This window comes from Aotus nancymaae, unplaced genomic scaffold, assembly GCF_030222135.1.
Source record: "Aotus nancymaae isolate 86718 unplaced genomic scaffold, 86718_ANA_hifiasm-v0.15.2.pri h1tg000036l, whole genome shotgun sequence".
NCBI classification, from domain to species: domain Eukaryota; kingdom Metazoa; phylum Chordata; class Mammalia; order Primates; family Aotidae; genus Aotus; species Aotus nancymaae.
The window spans coordinates 72,473,803-72,494,702 of record NW_026988450.1 but is presented as its reverse complement, the minus strand read 5'-3'; the positions used below and the strand labels follow the sequence as shown (position 1 = coordinate 72,494,702).

The following is a 20,900-nucleotide window of genomic DNA, read 5'->3' as shown; positions in this document are numbered from 1 at the left end:
AACAAGAAATCAATGAATAAATCTTTGTCAAAGTTTAAGCAGCCAGGGACTAATCTTATGAACTTAATTTCAGACTTCTAGTGGGTAAAAAAGTGGTAATTGTTTAATCACATAGAATACTGACCAAAGAACTAAATTGGCTTAATAGAGTATACTGCAAATAAATGCTTTTCTCAATATATCATTAATATCCTATCTAAATATCAATAATCTGCATGTAAGAACCTTCAATGGGTTTCTGGGCTTGAAATAACAAGGTAAAAAGAAATCTTGGTATCAAAGTGGTAGGGTCAACATAGTATCAAACCATCCTATGTCTGGTTAGTACTTTTGATGCAATGACCCATGCCCTTTATTGGGCTCATTGCATCAAAAGTACTGAACCATACGTAGGACACTTTAAAGCATCAAATGCATGAGCGAGGGATGTGGTTTGGGTCTGTCTCTGCCCGAATCTCATGTTGAACTGTAATCCTCAGTGTTGGAGGTAGGGGGCTGGTGGGAAGGTGACTGGATCATGGGATCCAGTTTCTTATGAATGGTTTAGCACAGTCCCCCTAGTGCTGTTCTCATGATAGAGTTCCCACAAGATCTGATTGTTTAATAATGTGTAGCACTTCCCCACTTTCCCTCTTCTTCCTGCTCTGGCCATGTGAGTGCTGTGCTGGCTCTGTGTTTGCCTTCCGCCATGATTGCAGGTTTCCTGAGGCCTCCGCAGAAGCCAGGCAGATGCTGCCATGCTTCCTACAGAGCCTGCAGAACCGTGAGCCAGTTAAACCTCTTTTCTTTAGAAATTACAGTCTCAGGCATTTCTTCATAGCAATGAAAGAACAAGCTAACACAGTGTGACAGTACAAGAATTGTGCCGTATCATTAAAGTAAATGTGATTTTTTTTCCCTCACTCTAAATTTGTGGAAGCCTCTCTGGGATCTTTGTGTTATGTCCCATGATGCTCATGTGGAAAATCTACTACTTGGTGTTAAAATAGGATAGTTATTGGTATAACATTTATGGGGGGTAATTTGGGTTGTGTTCAATTATTTATGCTATATAATATTCACTTCAAGGCTATTGCCCACCTTCCGACACAACAATTGTACTTCTGTGACCTATACTGTAGAAATATCGGAAACACACAAAAATATGTATAAGGAAGTTCATTATAGCCCTGTCACTACAAAAAAAAATACAATGTAAGTAAATGGCATGGCCATAAAAAGCTGTATCATCACTGATCATTTCAAAGAACAAAGGAGAATCATTATAATCTATGGAAAATTTTAAAAGCTGGCCACAACACTATATGTATAATTCTGTAAAAATCTGATATATTCTCACTCACACACAGACAAGTGCAAGAAAATAGGCCAGCAAGCAGCATGGTTGTATCTGAACTTGGGGATTAAGAGTGATGTTCATTATTCTCTTTACGTTTCCACATTTTCCACCGTGTGCATCATTACTCTTTTTCTTGAGGCTGAATCTCACTCTGTTGTCCAGGCTGGAGTGCAGTGGTACAATCTCTGCTCACTGCAACCTCCACCTCCTGGGTTGAAGTGATTCTTGTGGCTCAGCCTCCTTAGTAGCTGGGATTACAGGCACCCACCACCACACATAGCTGATGTTTGTATTTTTAGTACAGAGAGGGTTTCACCATGTTGGACAGGGTGTTCTCGAACTCCTGACCTAAAGTGATCCACCCGCCTTGGCCTCCCAAAGTGCTGGGATTACACACGTGAGGCATCGTGCCTGGCCACATTGCTTTTATAATTAGATGTCCCACAGTCCCATACCCAAAAATATCACTAGAATCAGGATTTTCAAAAGAAGAGGAACACCAGCAGGATATTTTGCAGGGGGTTACCAGTGTCCTCTTCAGTGAAGACAGTTTTTCCCGAAAAGACTTGTTTTCCTATCTGTATTTTCCCAGGGCGAAAGTAGGGTCCATCCAGCTTGTTGTCTTTGCAGAGCTTGGTGAGGATCTCAGTGGGTTTAGATGTGTCTCTCCAGGCATTGTATCCTTCTCTGAAAAGTGGAGGGAGGACACACTTTGAAGTCCCTACTAAAAGAACCACCCAATATGACCTGTGCAGTTTCCTTCAGATTTAACTTGCTTTTCTATATACCTGTGGCTAGGGGTTTTCTGGCCAAACACAGCTTGCCTGAAAGGCGAGACTTCTGAGTAGCTTGACAGAAAAAATCCTTTGAAGGTAGTTTTTTTTTTGTTTTGTTTTAGTAATGTACTTTTCATTTTTTAAAAATTGAAGTGAAAGTCACATAACAAAATTAACCATTTAAAAGTTGATCAATATAGTAGCACTTAGGATATTCACAAAGAGGTGCAACCATCACCTCTATCTAGTTCCAAAAAGTTTCATCATCCCAAAATAAAGCCCTGTACCCAGAAAGCAGTTACTCCTCTTTCCCACTCCCCAGAGACTTTGGCAATCACCAATCTGCATTCTGTCTTTATGCATTTCTTTGCAGGTTATATTTGCTTAGTTTTATTAAGTCCCTCACAGAACAGCCGCTTGGCTGCTGCTTATTCCAAGAGGAATGCCTAGCTCATCCTTTCAATGTCTCTGCTTCTTTCCTCCCTTCTCCCTAGCCCACACCCTGCCAAAATGATAGTATATATTCATGTCATAGATAGTCTTGATGTGTTGTTTCTCTAACTGGTGATTTTTCTGGTGACAAGTTTTTAAATCTTACCAACCCATTCTTTCCTTAAAAACTAGCTGTTTCATTAAAACAATTAACTTGTAATGCAGCACTCCCTCAGAGCCAGGACCAAGATAAGTTTGATGTCTCTGCTCATTGGGACACCGGGTTCATCAGAATTTAACTTGTTTAAGCATTTAAACAAATCAACATGACTTATGAAACAGAGCTATCAAGTAGTTTTTCCACATTATGCCAGGTACCTGAGAATTCCGAAAAGATCATCCAAGCCAGTCCCAGAGCCACACACAGGCCTTCCTAGAAATAGGCATGCTTGTCTTGTTTTAAAAAATTTTCAGTGAATATTTTTTATTCACTGAATAAAAGGTTGCAAGTCCCCAGACAACTACACTACTCCCTAGTAGGTCAGCCAGGAAATTCTTCTGAACAAAATATGCACCACATTAGCCTGTGGTTTCCTTCCCCAATTTCAGAGTGAGAACAGCTAATCACTGTCTGAATGGAATTCTCTCAGGCACACAGAAAGCTATGAAAATAACTCTAAGAGGCATATGGCTCCACTAGGGACTGATAACTGAACTGGCTCTCTAGGCTCAGGGAAGAACAGGCCAGAAAAAGAGACTGTATGAAATCATGCCATGAAGGAGATAGGTGCTCAGAGTGTAAACTGGCACAACCCTCTGGAGGGCCACTGGGGCATATGTATTAAAAGTCCCAACATGTGCATTTCTGTTAATGGAATTAGTCCATCTTGGTGCATAAATAGTAAGTGAATTATCAGAGAGGTGTGCAGTGGCTTTTGTATGAGAATATTCATAGCAACAATATTTATAACAGAATAAAGAAAAATTCAGGAAGGCAAATTGGTTTTACCATGATTGAATACTATAGATATATTGAAATAATGATTATAAAGAATGTCTAATGACATACATGCTTGGGATGATAATAGGCTAAGTACAACAAGCAGGTTACAAAACTGCATGGATAATAAGAGTCCAGTTAGGGGGAAAATAGCATGGAACATACTGAAAATGAAATACTATGCAAGAATTTTTACATGAGTGAAATAATTTGAGAATCATTTTGTACTTTCTGTATTTTCTAATTTCTACATTACACCATACTCTAATGTTTTCTTTCCTTAAGCTATAAGATACAACACGCTTTTTAAAAAATAAAGCTGGTAGTCTATATTTTAAAATTAAACAAACAGCATTCAAAATATTTGTAAAAAGAGTTGGGGAGGGAGACAGAGGAACACTAAATTGAACAACTATACACACAAGATCAGGTAAGCAATCACAGTACCTAGTTTTAACATGATATTAAGGAAAGAGGCACTAAAGAGGGTAAGAGAGACAGTCTTGAATTGCCTATACCACTCCTCCCCCATTCTGTGGCAGTGGCATGGAGCGAGGATCTGTGCACTTAGGGAAGGAAGAACACAATAATTGTAGGACTTCGGATTGGAACTCAGTGCTACAGTGTCGCAGCAGAAACACACACCAGACAGAACTCAGCTGGTGCCCGTGAAAGGAGCATTTGGACCAGCCCTGGCTATAGGCAAAGTGTCCATCCCAGCTGTTGGAACCTAAGTTGAGTTCCAGCAAGCTCTGCCACTGTGGGCTAAAGCACTCTGGGGGCCTAAATAAACATGAAAGACAGTCCAGACCACTGGGACTGAAATTCCTGTGCAAGTCTCACTGCTATGCTGAGCTCAGAGCCAGTAGACCTGGGGTACACATGACCTAGTGAGATACCAGCTAGGGAGGCCAAAGGAGTGCTCACACCACCTCTCCCCCAATCCCAGGAAGCACAGCTCACAGGCCCAGGAGAGACTCCTTCCTTCTGCTTGAGGAGGGAGAGAGTAAAGAAGACTTTGTCTTGCACCTTGAATACCAGCTCAGGTACAGTAAAATACAACACAAGGCAGAGTCTTGAGGCCTCCATTCCAAGCCCCAGCTCCCAGACATACCTCTGGCCAGAAGGGAACCTGCTTCCTTGAAGGAGAAGAACCTATTCCAAGCAGGATTTATTTCTTGCTGACTAAAGGGCCCTTGGACTTTGAATAATCAGCAGTGATATAGCCAGACAGAACTTGCCTTGGGTGAAACTCAGAGCAGAGCTGGCTTCAGGTGTGACCCAGCACATTTTCAGCTGTGGTAGCTATGGAGAGAGATTCCTTCTGCTTGAGGGAAGGACAGGGAAGAGTAAAGGGGACTTTGTCTTGCAGCTTGGACACCAGCCCAGCCACAGGGCGGTAGAGAACCAAGTGGGCTTCTGGGGACTCTGATTCTAGGCCTTGGCTCCAGATGGCAATTTTGGACCTAAACTAAGCCAGAGGGCAGCCCACTGCCCTGAAGAAAGAGACGCAGGCCAGGCAACATTCACCACAAGTGAACAGGGGAAGTTAGCCAGGCAGTACTCCCCATGGGCCTGGGGCCATGGTGGTCATGGGGAGGGACCCCTCTGCTTGAGGAAAGGGGAAGGAATAATGGGAAGGACTTTATCCTGTGGTTTGGGTGCCAGTTCAGCCACAGTAGAATAGAGCAGCAGGTAGATTCCTAAGGTTCCTAACTCCAGCCCTTGGCTCCCCAAGGGCATCTCCAGACCCATCTGGGGCTCAGGGCCTCAGGGGAAGAACAGAAGCCTGGCTGGATTTGCCACCCATTCACTGAAGAGCCCATGGGCATTGAGTGAACATAGGTGATAGCCAGGCAGGGGTCACTGCAGGCCTTGGCAAGACCCAGTGCTTTATTAGCCACATGGGTGTGTGTGTCACCACTCCCCCAGCTCCAGGCAGCTAAGCACAGAAAGATAAACCCCATTTGTTTGGGGAAAAGAGAGGAGAACAAGAGTCTCTGCCTGGTAATGCAGGGAATTCTCCTGGATCTTACCTAAGACTACCCAGGCAGTATCTCCATAAATCTGCAGGAGCCACAGTGTTACTGTGCTTAGAGTGTTCCCTAATGCAGATATGGCTGCAGTGACCAAATATTTAGATTAAAATACCCAAGTCCCTTCAATATTTTGAAAGCCTTTCCAAAAAGGATGGGTACAAACAAGGCCAGTCTGTGAAGACTACAATAAATACCTAACTCTTCAATGCCCAGACTTACAAACAACCATAAGCATCAGGGCCATCCAGGATAACATGATCTCACCAAAAGAACTAAATAAGGTACCAGTGACCAATCCTGGAGAGACAGGGATATGTTTCTTTTCAGACAGAGAATTCAAAATAGTTGCATTAAGGAAGCTCAACAAAACTCAATATAACACAAAGAAGGAATTCAGAATCCTCTGGGATAAATTTAACAAAGAGATTGAAGTGATTAAAAGAAATCAAACAAATTCTAGAGCTGAAAAATGCAATACATCAGAGTTTCTTAACAGCAGAATTAAGCAGAAGAATTAGTGAGCTTCAAGACAGGCTATTTGAAAGTAGTCAGGAAACAAAAGAAAAAAGAATAGAAAAGAATGAAGCATGCCTACAATATCTAGAAAATAGACTCAAAGCGGGCAAGTCTAAGAGTTACTGGCCTTAAAGAGGAGGCAGAGAGAGAGAGATCAGAGTAGAAAGTTTATTCAGCCTGTAATCCCAGCACTTTGGGAGGCCGAGGCGGGTGGATCACAAGGTCCAGAGATCGAGACCATCCTGGTCAACATGGTGAAACCCCGTCTCTACTAAAAATACAAAAAATTAGCTGGGCATGGTGGCGTGTGCCTGTAATCCCAGCTACTCAGGAGGCTGAGGCAGGAGAATTGCCTGAACCCAGGAGGCAGAGGTTGCGGTGAGCCGAGATTGCGCCATTGCACTCCAGCCTGGGTAACAAGAGCGAAACTCCGTCTCAAAAAAAAAAAAAAAAAAGAAAAAGTTTATTCAAAGGGATAATAACAGAGGACTTCTCAAACCAAGAGAAAGCTATCAATATTCAAGTACAAGAAGATTATAGAACACCAAGCATTTAATCCAAATAAGATTACAAAACATTTAATAATCAAATTCCCAAAGGTCAAGGATAAATTAAGGATCCCAAAAGTAGCAAGAGAAAATAAACAGATAACATAAAAAGGAGTTCCAGTATGTCTCAGTGGAAACCAGGAGAAGTCTGCTGCCAGTGGAAATGCCGGGAGAGAGTAGCATGACATTTAAAGTACTGAAGGAAAAAAACCTTTTATCCTAGAATAGTATAACTAGGGAAAATATTCTTTAAATATGAATGAGAAATAAAGACTTTCCCAGACAAACTCTGAGGGGTTTCATCAACACCAGACCTGCCCTATAAGAAATGCTAAAAAGAGTTTTTTGATCGGAAAGGAAAGAATGTTAATGAGCAATAAGGAATACATAGGTGGGAAGCTCACTGGTAATAGTAAGTCCCCAGAAAAACACAGAATGTTATAACACTGTAATTGGGGTGTATTAGTTATTCATATCTTAAGTGAAAAGATGAATATATGAACCAACCAAAAACAATAACTACAACAACTTTTCAAGACATAGACAGTAAAATAAGATGTAAGTAGAAACAACAAAAAGTTAAAAAGCAGGGAGATGAAGTTAAAATATAGAGTTTTCATCAGTTTTATTTTTGCTTGTTATTTTGTTTGTTTATGCAGTTAGTGCCGTTGTCAGCTTAAAATAATGGGTTATATTATTTTCAACCCTCACGGTAACATCAAATAAAACACAACAGATACGCAAGATGTTAAAACATACCACCAGAGAAAATCACCTTCACTAAAAGGAAGACAAGAAGGAAGAGTAGACAGCAAAACAATCAAAAAACAAATTTTAAAATAGAAGTAGTAAGTCCTTACTTATCAATAATAACATCAAATGTAAATGGGCTAACCTCTCCAATCAAAAGACACAGAGTGACTGAATGGATAAAAACACAAGACCCAATAGCCTGTTGCCTACAAGAAACATACTTTACCTATAAAGATACACATAGACTAAAAATAAAGAATTAGAAAAAATATAACATGCAAATAGAATTAAAAAAAAACAGGAGTAGGTATACTTATTATAAGATAACAGATTTCAGGACAAGAAGTATAAAAAGAGAAAAAGAAGGTCATTATATAATGATAAAGGGGTCAATTTAGCAACAGGATATAATAGTTGCATACACACACACACGCACACAAAACCATGATACACCCAGATATATAAAGCAAATATTGTTAGAGCTAAAGAGAGCGATAGACCCCAATACAATAATAGCTGGAGATTTCAACACCCAACTTTCAGCATTGGACAGGTCATCGAGACAGGACACCAACCAAGAAATATTGGAACTAATTGGCCCTATAGATCAAATGGACCTAATGGATGTTTATAGAACATTTCAACCAACAACTGCAGAATACATATTCTTCTCATTAGCACATGGGACATTCTCGAGGATAGACAATATCAAGTATATTCTCTGACCACAATGGAATAAAACTCAAAATCAATAACAAGAGAATTTGGAAACTATACAAACATATGGAAATTAAACAATATGCTCCTGAATGGCCAGTGGGACAATGAAGAAATTAAGAAAAAAATTTAAAAATTTCTTGAAACAAATGAAAATGGAAACATAACATACCAACACCTATGGGACAGAATGAAAGCAGTACCAAGAAGAAAGATTATAGCAACAGGCACCCACATCAAAAAAGTAGAAAAACTTCAAATTAACAATACATCGTAATGAATTAGAAAATCAAGAACAAACCAAATCCAAAATTAGTAGAAAAAAAGAGATAATAAAGACCAATGCAGAAATAAATGAAATTGAAATGAAAAAATAAAAAGATTAACAAAATGAAAAGCTGGTTTTTTGAAAAATGACAACTCATTAGCCAGGCTGAGAAAAATAGAACTCCTAAATAAATAAAATTACAGATGAAAAAGGAGACATTACTGCAGAAATTTAATCCTGCAGAAATTTAAATGACCATTAGAAGCTGCTAATGAAGTTAGAAATAAAGTGAAACATCTGGAAATTTATTAGCAAATAAATTGAAAAACCTAGAAGAAATGAATGAATTCCTAGAAGCCTACAACCTACCAAGATTGAACCATGAAGAAATTTAAAACCTGAATAGACCAATAACAAGGAATGAAATAGAAGCTATAATAAAAAGTCTCCCAGCAAAGAAAAGCCCAGGATCCGATGATTCACTGCTGAATTTTAACAAACATTTAAAGAAGAACAAATACCAATCTGAAAAACAGAAAAAGAAAATCCAAAGTCATTTTACAAGGCCAGTATTACCCTGAAACCAAAACCAGTCAAAGACACATCATAAAATGAAAACTATAGGCCAATATCCCTAATGAACACTGATGCAAAAATGTTCAAGAAAAATTTTCAACAAAATACTAGCAAACCAAATTCAATAACATGTTAAAATGATCACTCATCATGGTCAAGTGGAATTTATTCCAGGGATGCAATGATCATTCAACATGCAAAATCAATCAGTGTGATACATCATATCAACAGAATGAAGGATACAAACCATATGATCATTTTAAAAAGCATTTGATGAAATTCAACATCCCTTCATAATTTAAGAAACCCTCAAAAAACTGAGTATAGAAAGAACACACCTCAACACGATAAAAAGCATTTGATGAAATTCAAAGAACATACCTCAACACTTAAAAAGCATTTGATGAAATTCAACATCCCTTCATAATGTAAGAAACCCTCAAAAAACTGAGTATAGAAAGAACATACCTTAACACAATAAAAAACATACACAGCAGACCCACAGCTAGGATCATACTGAATGGGGAAAACTGAAAGCCTTTCCTCTAAGATCTGAAATGAAACAAGGATGCCCACTTTCAACACTGTTATTCAACATAGAACTGGAAGTCCTAGCTAGAGCAATCAGATTAGAAAAAGAAATAAAGGGCATCCAAATTTGAAAGGAAGAAGTTATCCTTGTATGTAGATAATATGATTTTATATTTGAAGAAAACCTAAAGATTCCACAAGAAAATCATTAGAACTGATAAACAAATTTAGTAAAGGTGCAGGATACCAAATCAAGGTACAAAAATCAGTAGTATTTCTATATGCCAACAGGGAACAACGTGAAAGAAAAATCAAGAAAGTAATTACACTTACAATAGCTACAAACAAAATACCTAGGAATAAACTTCAAGAGAGATAAAATATCTCTACAATGAAAACTCTAAAACACTGGTGCAAGAAATTGAAGAGGACACAAAAAACCAGAGACATATTCCATGTTCATGGATTAGAAGAATCAGTATTGTTAAAATGTCCATACTACCCAAAGCAATCTGCAGATTCAATGAAATCTCTATCAAAGTACCAATGACATTCTTCATAGAAATAGAAAAAAAAAAATCCTAAAATTTACATGGGACCACAAAAGACACAAAATAGCCAAAGCTATTCTAAGCAAAAAGAACAAAACTGGAGGAATCACATTACCTGGCTTCAAATTATGCTACAGAGCTATAGTAACCACAACAGCATGGTACGGGCATAACAACAGACACATGAATCAATGGAACAGAATTGAGAACCTAGAAAGAAATCTGTTCATCTACAGCAAACTTATTTTCAATAAAGCTGCCAAAAAGATATATCGGAGAAAGGACAGTCTTTTCAATAAATGGTGCTGGAAAAACTGGATATCCATATGCGGAAGAATGAAAGTAGACCCCTACATCTTGCCATATACAAAAATCAAATCAAAATGAATTAAAGACATTAGGTCAAGTAAAATAAACCAGGCACAGAAAGACAAACTTTGCATGTTCTCACTTAAACACTTGAACTCATGGAGCTAGAGAGTGGATGATGGTTAATGAGTAAAAAAATATAGTTAGATAGAATAAGATACAGTATCTGATAGCATAACAGGGTGACTATGGTCAATAATTTATTGTCTATTTTAAAATAACTAAACGAATATAACCTGATTGTTCGTAATATGAAGAAAGGATAAATATTTGAAGTGATGGATATCCCATTTACCCTAATGTGATTATTATGCATTGTATGCCTGTATCAAAATGTCATATACTCTCTATATATGTATACATCTACTATGTACCCACAAAAATTAAAAATACGTATGAAAAAAGAGTGAAATTTGGGTCGGTTCTTCATTTGTAAATTGTGGATAACACCTCAAAGAGTGGTTCAGAAAACTGAATGAGATACTCCATGTAAAGTGCTCTGTTATCAAAAGCACATGACTGTTAGTTATAATTAGCTTGGATACTGGCATTTATATTACACTAATTCTTCTTCTTCTAGCATTATCCTCCACCAGGGAACCCTATTTCAAGATACATCTGAGTGAACACATACATTTAGATCTTGTCTCTTGAAGAACCTGGCCTTGTTTCTAAATCAGAGCTGCCTCCCCAGTCACAACAACTTCTAAATGCACTGAACAGAGTCTCCCAAGCCAGCTATGCTGACGTGGATCCCATTTGAGACATTAAAGCTGAGCCAGGTCTGGCCTTCCTAGAGATGGACATGAGATGCAGAGTCCAGAGCTCTGAAGACTACAACAGCCTCAGAATACCAAGTATCTCCCAGAGAGAAAGAACTTACATCTCATACTGGCTCTGCAAGCCACAGATGGCTCGGTGTTTGCTGTAGAAGCGGTTCTCCAGGTCGATCTTGGTCTCACCAATAAGGTCATCTGTCCCAATCATGTCGTGATCGTAGATCAGGATGGAGAGCAGGGACTCTTTCGGGAATGTGGCTTGGATTTCAAATGACCTGTGGTCCAAGCAGAGACTTCAAGAGTCAGTAACATTTGGTGACACTTGGAACTGTTCCCAGCTTCACTTTCAGCTAGCCCACTGTTCATGTGAACTCACCAAACACTCAGCCACTCAGTTAATACTTAGCAGATAATTTGTTTGGTTTAATTTCTCATTGCAGTACAATCAATTTTCAATGCTGTTATCAATTTCAGATAGCCAATAATCTCCCCTTTCATGGGCCACATCTTGCAGTCTTCAACTAGGGTGACAGCATGATGGAGAGGAAAACTTTGGATTTTGGTGTCAAACAGGACTGATTTTTAATTTTGGTTTTGAATCTACAAATTCCTGATAGTAAATCTTTAAGAAAGTTATTTAATACCTCTTAGCCTCCCTATTGTAAATGAGTATATATGTCTTCTTTATAATTTAGCATGGTGTTTACATGCAATATTGTTTCTATAAAACACGTTTTACTTTCACGCATTCGACTGGTGCCCAATCCATTGCCATTCCCCTTCCCCTCCATTGTTGCCTTATCAATAAATACTAGCTACATTTATTTTAAATGAAAACCTCATCAAGGATGAAAAGTTATAAAGATATAGAATTGGAGGACTGAAGTGCTGTCTCTACAAGACTATGAGCCCCTTGGAACAGGGACCTATTTTTGTTTTTTTGGTCTCTGCATTGCTGGAGCCTGCGCTTGACCTGCAGAAAGTACACATAAAATAAATCTTTCCTGTGAACTGTAAGAGATCTCAGAAATCACCATATCCAATCCCTTCATTTTACAGATAAGGAAATTGAAATCTAGAGAACACAAGCAACTTTCCCAGGATCATCAATCAGGCCAATCTGAGATATGTGCCAGGTTGCTAACTCCTAGCTAGGTGCTCCTTCCACGAAACCACACCAATGCCAGGTGTCTCAAGGAGCATTAATGCTGTCGGATTTCTGGTGACGATTAATTATCCATGCTACTGATTTCCTATGTTGGGATGGTACTTGAAAATTAAATGTGAAGTAAAATTCTGCATTATAGGGAAATGCCTTCTTGAAAACAAAATCAAGGACACAGCCAATTTCTCCAGCTGTCTAGACTGTCTGCTCTGGTACAAGATGGGCTGGGCTGGGAGTGATGGACAAAGAGGAGGGGAGGAGGGAGAATGCGAGCTCATTATTTCCCTGCATGTCCATGGGGCTGTCTGGGCTGCTGCCCTCATGGTCAGATCCACTTAGCCCTGGCACTTGTTCTCCAGTGAAGCAGGCATAGCAACTGCAGCAAGCCCAAGCCAATTAACCCTCCTCAGAGAGAAAAAAGCAGACATGCTGGACAGCTCCAGCGATCGTAACTGACAGAAGCGGCTCTAGCAGGCCAGGGATATGGTGTGGAAAAGAAATCCATATGTCTTCCCTCTGAAGGCATAGCATTGCCTGCCTGAGCTCCAAGACTTACATTTTAAACTGTAATTGATATTCTGGAGGTGCATCACAAGGAAGCCTCCAGCCATCTGCCCCTGAGCCATCACCATTACTGTCACTGGAAGGACTTATTAAGGGCTTAACTGCTGGCAACCATGACAGAAGACTTAATCGCCCTGGTCCATCTCCCCAAGCTGTGGGCCCACAAATTGATCTTACCTAAATTTTAACTGGAGCTGTTAGTAAAAGTCACCAAAACTGCCCACTATGGTTGAACTTCCAGTCACCCAGGGAAAAACTAGCCTTTTACCAACTTGTGTGTCAATGAGGCGGTTTGGGAAAATAGAATGCATCATGAAATGGGCAAAAACTGAGACTTGGTGAAAACATGAAGAGCCTCTGAGCTTCAGAGCAAAGATGTTCCATTGTTCATTTGGTCATTCATTCATTCATTCATTCAGCATTTACTGTGTATCTACCACGTGCCAGGCATGGTGGTTTTTACGAGATAAGTACAACAATTTCTTTCCAGTGGAAAAGGCAGATAAGAATATGGCTAACTAAGGTGGCAGGAGCTCCAACAGAGTTATGGGCAGGGTGTTACTAGTACACCTGTCTGGGGAAGGGTGACTATGGAAGGTTTCACAGAGATGACTCTTCGGCTGAGCCTTGAGTGCAGACTGGAGTTCTCGCTGCTCCAGATCTTCAGAACTTCTCATCTTAGCATCTTAGCCATTTTCCCAACAAGGTCAAGCTCCCCGATTATACAGACTTAAAGGCCCCTGTACCTTTCCCTTATAGCATTCATCAGACAGGCAATTTTATATCTGCCTGATTTTTTTGTAATGCCTGGTTCCTCCATAAGGGCATAGGTTCTGTGGAAAGAGGGTCAGGTACCCTTTATACCTCTCTAGTAGCTGGCACATAGTCTATCAATCACCAAAATGACCACCTGATTGGAAAGAAAAAACCATTTGCAATCTACTCACAGAGTGATGGTCAGTGTCATGTGTCTACTTGACTATAGTCTCCAGTTATTTGATCAAACACTAATCCAGGTGTTGCTATGGTGGCATTTTGTAGATGTAATTAAAGATGTAATTAACATCCACAATTAGTTGACTTTAGGTGAAGAAGGTTCTCCTTGATAATCTAAGTAGGCTTCATCTAACCAGTTGAAAACTCTTAAGAGCAAAAACAATAATCTCATAATAAAGAGCAAAGCAGTGTATATTACTATGGGTCAAACTGTGTCTCCACCAAAACATAAGTTGAAGCTCCAGCCCCAGCGCCTCAGAATCTGACCTTATTTGGAAGTGGAGGCTTAATAGAGGTATTCAAGCTAAAATGAGGTCATTGGGATAGGCCCCAATACAATATGACTGGTGTCCTTGTAAAGAGGAAAACTTGACACAGACGCAGATATGCACAGGGGGAAGATAATGTGGAGAGATGCAGGGAGCAGGCCATGTGGAGTTGAAGGCTGATATTGGAGCAATGCATCTACCAGCCAGGGAGCACCAGGGATTGCCAGCAGATCACCAGCACTTGAGAGGGAGGCAGGGAACGGAGGCTCCTTCACAGCCCACAGAAGGAAGCAGCCCAGACACCACCACACTTTCACTATGCAGAACTGTGAGAGAATGCATTTCTGTTGTTTCAGTCACCCAGTTTATGATACTTTGTTAAGGAAGCCCTGGGAAATTCTCTCTCTTTCCTCTTCTAGGTTCCTTCCCATGGTAGAACCCTGACTGGTAACAGTTCCTGCCACATCACGTCCTCCCTATACTCCAGACTTTGTATGGCAAAGTCTTCCCACCCCCTCAACACTTCCCAAGATGGTCTGATGCCTTCCCAGTGTCCACAGGACTTGCAGCAGCCTACTGTAATCATGAATTTATTTGATGTTCTCTCAATATTCATGGGCACCTTGAAGGTATACACTGTGGCTTGGTCCCCATTGTGTCCCAGCACTTAGCAGTGTGCCTGACACATGGTGGATTCCCAGTAATTGTGAGGAATGAAGGAAGTTCTGCAAGTGGACAAGAAAAGGAAAGGCATGTCATGGTGAGGGCACAGCAAGGACAACCGCCTATAGATGTGATTGAGGAAGAAGAGATAGCTGTTTTATTAACCCATTGATCAGTTCCTTATGATCTCATCATTTTGCTTTATGGTTAATTATCAAGGTAGTGGAGACAATGGGAAACATTCTGGGAAACCATAAGAGCCAGAAGGAAGTAGTGTCAAAGCCTATAGACATACACCACAAGTTGATGTGGAGATAGGGCCCCATTAAATCCCACGGACAACTGACTGGCATTTTGTCCATCTACCCATCCACTCACCCACCCATCCATCTATCTGTTCATTCCACAGATACATACTGAGCACCTGCTGTGTGCCAGGCCCTGTTCTAGGTGTTGGGGATGTGGCATTAACCAGACTAGACTAAGTCCCTGCTCAAATACTTCTTACATTCTAGTGGGGAGATGGGAGATGGCCAATATATCCATAAACATCTAATCCAGGTCAGAGGCTATGAAGAAAAGTAAAGCAATGCAGGATACCAGGGCACCAGCAGTTGGAGGCTGTGACACCCTCACAGGGAGACTGGGGTGCTGAAGTCATGCGGGATTCCCCAGACCCCAGGTCAGGCACAAGAATCTTCTGCTCTTCCTGCTGGAACACTGTGGGATTGTGCTGGCAACTTTTGTTCCTGAGTAAAAATTAAATACATCTCCAGCAAAACATCCACATCTGGAGAGCTTTTGGATGAGGTGCTACAATGCCAGAGGCAGGAGAGAACATTTTTTTCATCATCCTCTTATCTTGTTTGCCATGGCCATATAGCATGGGTAGTAAAACAAGTCTAGTTCATGGCACTGTGGTGAAAGTAGCTAATAAAAATTGCCTGCCAAGTGCTTGTCACACTGAAGCACTAGTTACATAAATGGCAGATGACAATAAAGGTCATCTCTGGATGAGGGAGGCAAGGGTAAGTTCCCCAGCACTGTCTTTCTCATTAATCTGGACAGGCAAGATCATTTATAGCCCTCATTTCCTCAGGAGCAATAAAATGTAAGAGGCTAGTGCTGTTCAAATGTCAGAGGCAAGAGAGAGATCCAAGATGGCTGATCACTAGCAGCTCGGGATTGTAGCTCCCAGAGAAAGTGCACAGAACGAGAGGATGCCACACTTTCAGATGAATTTTTGTTACCCACGGACCAGAAGATTCCCAGCGGAGGAGCCCCACGGGTCACCAGGGCGACTCTTGTGGCTGGTGTCGCGGTTTTGCCGGTGCCCCGGCGTGGTGGTTCTTGGTGCAGAGTAAACGGGACTGGGTCCCCTTTTGATCGACGTTTGGAGCTCCGGGAAGGCAGAGTTGTCCATTTACCTGATTGAAGAAGGGACTCAAGAGGGAAGCCAGAGTGGAGATTCCTGGACAGAAAAGCACCACAAATCTTAATGCCGCTGTTTTGGCCTGCGCAGTGGGTTGATCAGATTTCGGCGCTAGGAATCAACAAGTTGGACATCCACTCAGAGACCTAATTTGAAAGTAGGCAATTACAAAGATGACAGGTGGATGAACTTACAATGATGGGAAGAAACCAGCATAAAAAGGCTGAGAATACCCAAGATCAGAATGCCTCTCCTTCTACAGGGGATCACAGTTCCTCATCAACAAGAGAACAAGGCCTGATGGAGAACGAGTGCGTTCCATTAACAGATTTAGGCTTCAGAAAGTGGATAAGAAGGAACTTTAGTGACTTAAAAGAGCATGTTCTAGCCCAATGTAAAGAAAGTAAGAATGTTGAAAAAGGTTTGATGAAATGCTAGCGAGAATTGACAACTTAGAGAGGAATATAAGTGAATTAATGGAACTGAAGAACACAATATGAGAACTTCGCGAAGTATGCACAGGTTTTAACAGTCCAACTGATCAAGCAGAAGAAAGGATATCAGAGGTCGAAAACTAACTTAATGAAATGAAAGAGAAGACAAGATTAGAGAAGATTAGAGGATAAAGAGTAAAAAGGAATGAGCAAAGTCTCCAAGAAATATGGGACCATGTGGAAAGACCTAATTTACGATTGATAGGTATATCTGAATGTCATGAAGAGAATGAATCCAAGTTGGAAAATATTCTTCAGGATATTATTCAGGAAAACTTTCCTAATATAGTAAGGCAGGACAATACAACTCCAGCTAATCCAGAGAACACCACAAAGATATTCCTCAAGTAGAGCAACTCCAAGACACATAATCGCTAGATTCACTAGGGTTGAAATAAAGGAGAAAATTCTAAGGGCAGCTAGAGAGAAAGGTCACATTACCCATAAAGGGAAGCCTATCAGACTCACCGCAGACCTCTTACCAGAAACCCTACAAACTAGAAGAGAGTGGGGGTCAATATTCAATATCCTCAAAGAAAAGAATTTTCAACCCAAAATCTCATATCCCGCCAAACTAAGCTTCATAAGCGAAGGAAAAAGAAAATTTTTCACGAACAAGCAAGCACTCAGAGATTTCATCACCACCAAGCCTGCTTTACAAGAGCTTCTGAAAGAAGCACTACAAACAGAGAGGAACAACCAGTATCAGTCATCCCAAAAACTTACCAAAACGTAAAGAATATCTCTATAATGAAGAATCTACAGCAACTAATGGGCAAAATAGCCAGCTAGCATTAAATGACAATATTGAACTCACAAATATTAATATTAATCCTAAATTTAAATAGATTAAATGCCACAATCAAAGACACAGACAGGTAAATTGAATAAAAAGTCAAAACCCATTGGTACGCTATATCCAGATCTATTTCACAAGCATCGACATACAAAGACTCAAAACAAAGGGATGGAGGAAGATTCACCAATTAAATGGAGACCAAAAAAAATAAAATAAACAGGAGTTGTAACTTTCATCTCTCTCAAAATAGACTTTAATAGTAACAAAGACTAAAAGAAACCAAGAAGGGCATTACATAATGGTAAAAGGATCAATGCAACAACAGGAGTTAATGATTATAAATATATATGCACCTAATACAGGAGCACCCAGATACGTAAGACAAGTTCTTAATGACTTATAAAGAGACCTGGACTCCCGTACAATAATAGCGGGAGATTTTGACACCACATTGTTAATATTCGACGGATCAATGACATAGAAAATTAATAGGGACATCTATGATTTGAACTTAGACCTGGAATAAGTAAACTTAGTGAATATTTATAGAATTCTCCACCCCAGGTCCACAGAACATACATTTTTCTCAGTATCATATTACACCTATTTTGAAAGTGACTACATAATTGGAAGTAAATCACTCTTCAGCATTTGCATAGCATTTCACAGACTTAAATGAAATATTGGTTGGTTGGTTGGTTGTTATTTTCTTCCCTTATTCCTTCCTGTCTCTGTCATTAAGCACAATTATCGGCATAAAAGAGGTTTTTAATACCTATTTTTAGATTGCATTCCAGCCCGGGCAATAGAACAAGAATCCGGTTCTCTCTCCCCCTTTTTCTTTCTCTTTCTTTCTTTCTCTCATAAAATAAATAAATAAATAAATAAAAAATGTCAGAGGCTCCAAAGTGATCAAGGATGTGTAAATGAATTTAAATGGGGCCAATGGAGATTCTATTCCATGCTCCTGCTTACTCAAGAAAAAAGAAATTAAACACACTAAAGATGTATCCATTGCTACAATTACCAAGGTGGAGAGGAAGGGAGCTGATGTGTTTTGTATGTCAACTGTGTGCTGGCATAGGCAATGTGACATGTAGGTGCTTTACACATTTAATCTTCTAAAGGAATCTGAGAGTCAAGTGTCACTGTTGCTGCTTTACAGGTTAGGAAAACTAGGAACAGACAGGTTAAGCCATCTGCATAAGGTTGTAGAGCTTGTATGTGGCAGAGTGATACTCAGGTCACCTTGGTTCCAGAGACAATGACAGACAGGTGCACAAACTTGAACAGGGAACACCAATGTGTAGCACACCCTATTATAGGATCAATAGCATTGCAGTGTTGCTGTGAGCTGGTGAATGCAATAGCTTTTAGCACTTTACAGGAAAACAAAGCACAACTTGAGAACAACTTCATCTTTTTGACCTTAGGGGTCACCTCAAATGAACCACAAAATGATATGATGGAAAAATCCCTTTAGTAGGAGACAAAAGATCAAACTTGTGTCCTGTTATTCTCCAACTGTGAGTCATCTGAACTTGAATATGTTTCTTAATCTCTCTAGCCCTTTGCTGCCTTGTTTATAAAAAGGAAATCTCTGCTCTGTTTTAAAGCACAAGGCTGAATCCAATGACCCTGCAAGATGTTTATTAAATCTAAAATCCAGAAAATGGTCATTAGAGAGCTGTGGGTATGTATTTCTCTACTTAAGTTCACATACACACACACACACACACACACACACACACACACACGCAAAGGAAAAAGAAAAATTATAGTAAAGAAAGCTATGGGTATAATGATCAAGTACCACCTAATTCCTCAGGGAACCATGGGAGAATTCAACCCTGCTCCATGAACATAGGTTTGGTTGGTTATTACCAAGAGCAAAAGCCAGTGTTTAACTTCCTGCCACCATTTCACCCAGGAACACACACATACATACCCCATCCCCACAGAAACACAGCAGGAACAAATGCAGAAAGCATAATAAAACACAGCCCAGATGGCCACTGACCTTCCAAATACTGGGTTCAGTTGTTTGGGGATGTATTTATCCCGGTCTTTGATTTCTGTTTTTCCAAGCTTGATCACAATGTAGGGATCTGATTTGCCATCTGGATCAGCTGGGCTAAGATTAAATGCCTGGAAAGGAAAAAGAAAATGTCTTTGGTTCAGTGGCTCTCAATATTGGTTGCATGCTGAGATTACCTGGGTGCTTTCAAAAATGCTAATACCTGATTTCTGTCTCTAGATAGTCTGATTTAATGGGCCAGGGCTTTGGGCTTTTGAAAAACTCCCTAGATAATTCTAGTGTGCAGCCAAGGTTAAGAACACTGTTTTAGCATCTACATTTTGCTGTTAAAAGAAAAATTATTGGCGCTGCCCAAGTTCAACTTTCTCTGGAGTCATCCCCTCAGTGAAAAGAAGCTCTTGGCACAGAAAAATGAGAAAAACGCTAGACCAGGAGGCAAAAGCCATGAGTTTGAGTTCTAGTTCTACAGTCATGTACCTCTTAATGATGTCTTGGTCAAGGACTGACCACGTGTACGATGGCAGTCCTATAAAATTATAAAGGAGCTGAAAAATTCCTATGATCTAGTGACATCATATCTGTTGCAGCATTGTAGTGCAACACATTACTCACATGTTTGTGATGATGCTGCTATAAACAAACCTACTGTGCTAACAGTCATGTCAAAGTATACAATTGTGCTGTGAACGATACTTGACATGATAATAAATAACGATGTTACTGGTATATGTATTTACTATACTTTTTAATCATTATTTTAGAGTATACTTTTTCTCTTTATTAAAAAATAAAAGTTAACTGTAAAACATCCTCAGGCAGGTCCTTCAGATAGTATCTAGCAAAAGGTGTTATTATAGGTGATGACAGCTCCATGCGTGTTATTGCCCTTGAAGACCTTCCAGTGGGACAAGATGTGGAGGTAGAAGACAGTGACACTGATGATCCTGATCCTGTTTCGCCCTAGGCTAATGTGTGTGCGTGTGTGTGTGTGTGTCTGTGTGTGTGTGTACGTGTCTTAGTTTTTAACAACAAAGTTTAAAAAAAATTAATATAAAAAACCTTACTAAGGATATAAAAAACATATTTTTGTATAGCTGAACAATATTTTTGTGTTTTAAGCTAAACGTTGTTTTGACCAGACTCGAAAGTTAAAAAAAAACTTAAGTTTATAAAGTTATATCAAGCTAAAGTTAACTTATTATTGAATAAGGAAAAATATATTTTATAAATTTAGTGTAGCCTAAGTATACAGTGTTTCTATACTCTACAGTCGTGGACAGGAACTT

General features: G+C 39.8%; 1 protein-coding gene across 4 annotated transcripts in view; it reads right to left on the bottom strand.

Moving 5' to 3' along the window:
• The window catches only part of FER1L6 (fer-1 like family member 6), a 270,864-nt gene that overhangs the window by 26,935 nt on the left and 223,029 nt on the right, over positions 1–20,900 (bottom strand). For all 4 annotated transcript variants that reach the window (XR_010345619.1, XM_064384567.1, XM_064384568.1 and 1 more), the window contains 3 exons: positions 19,597–19,724; positions 11,299–11,469; positions 1,866–2,026 (listed from right to left, as the gene is read on the bottom strand). Coding sequence is in view for 3 of the 4 variants with exons in the window: in XM_064384567.1 (XP_064240637.1) it covers positions 1,866–2,026; positions 11,299–11,469; positions 19,597–19,724 (460 nt within the window). In the remaining variant the exon portion in view is untranslated. The remainder of the gene's footprint in view (positions 1–1,865; positions 2,027–11,298; positions 11,470–19,596; positions 19,725–20,900) is intronic.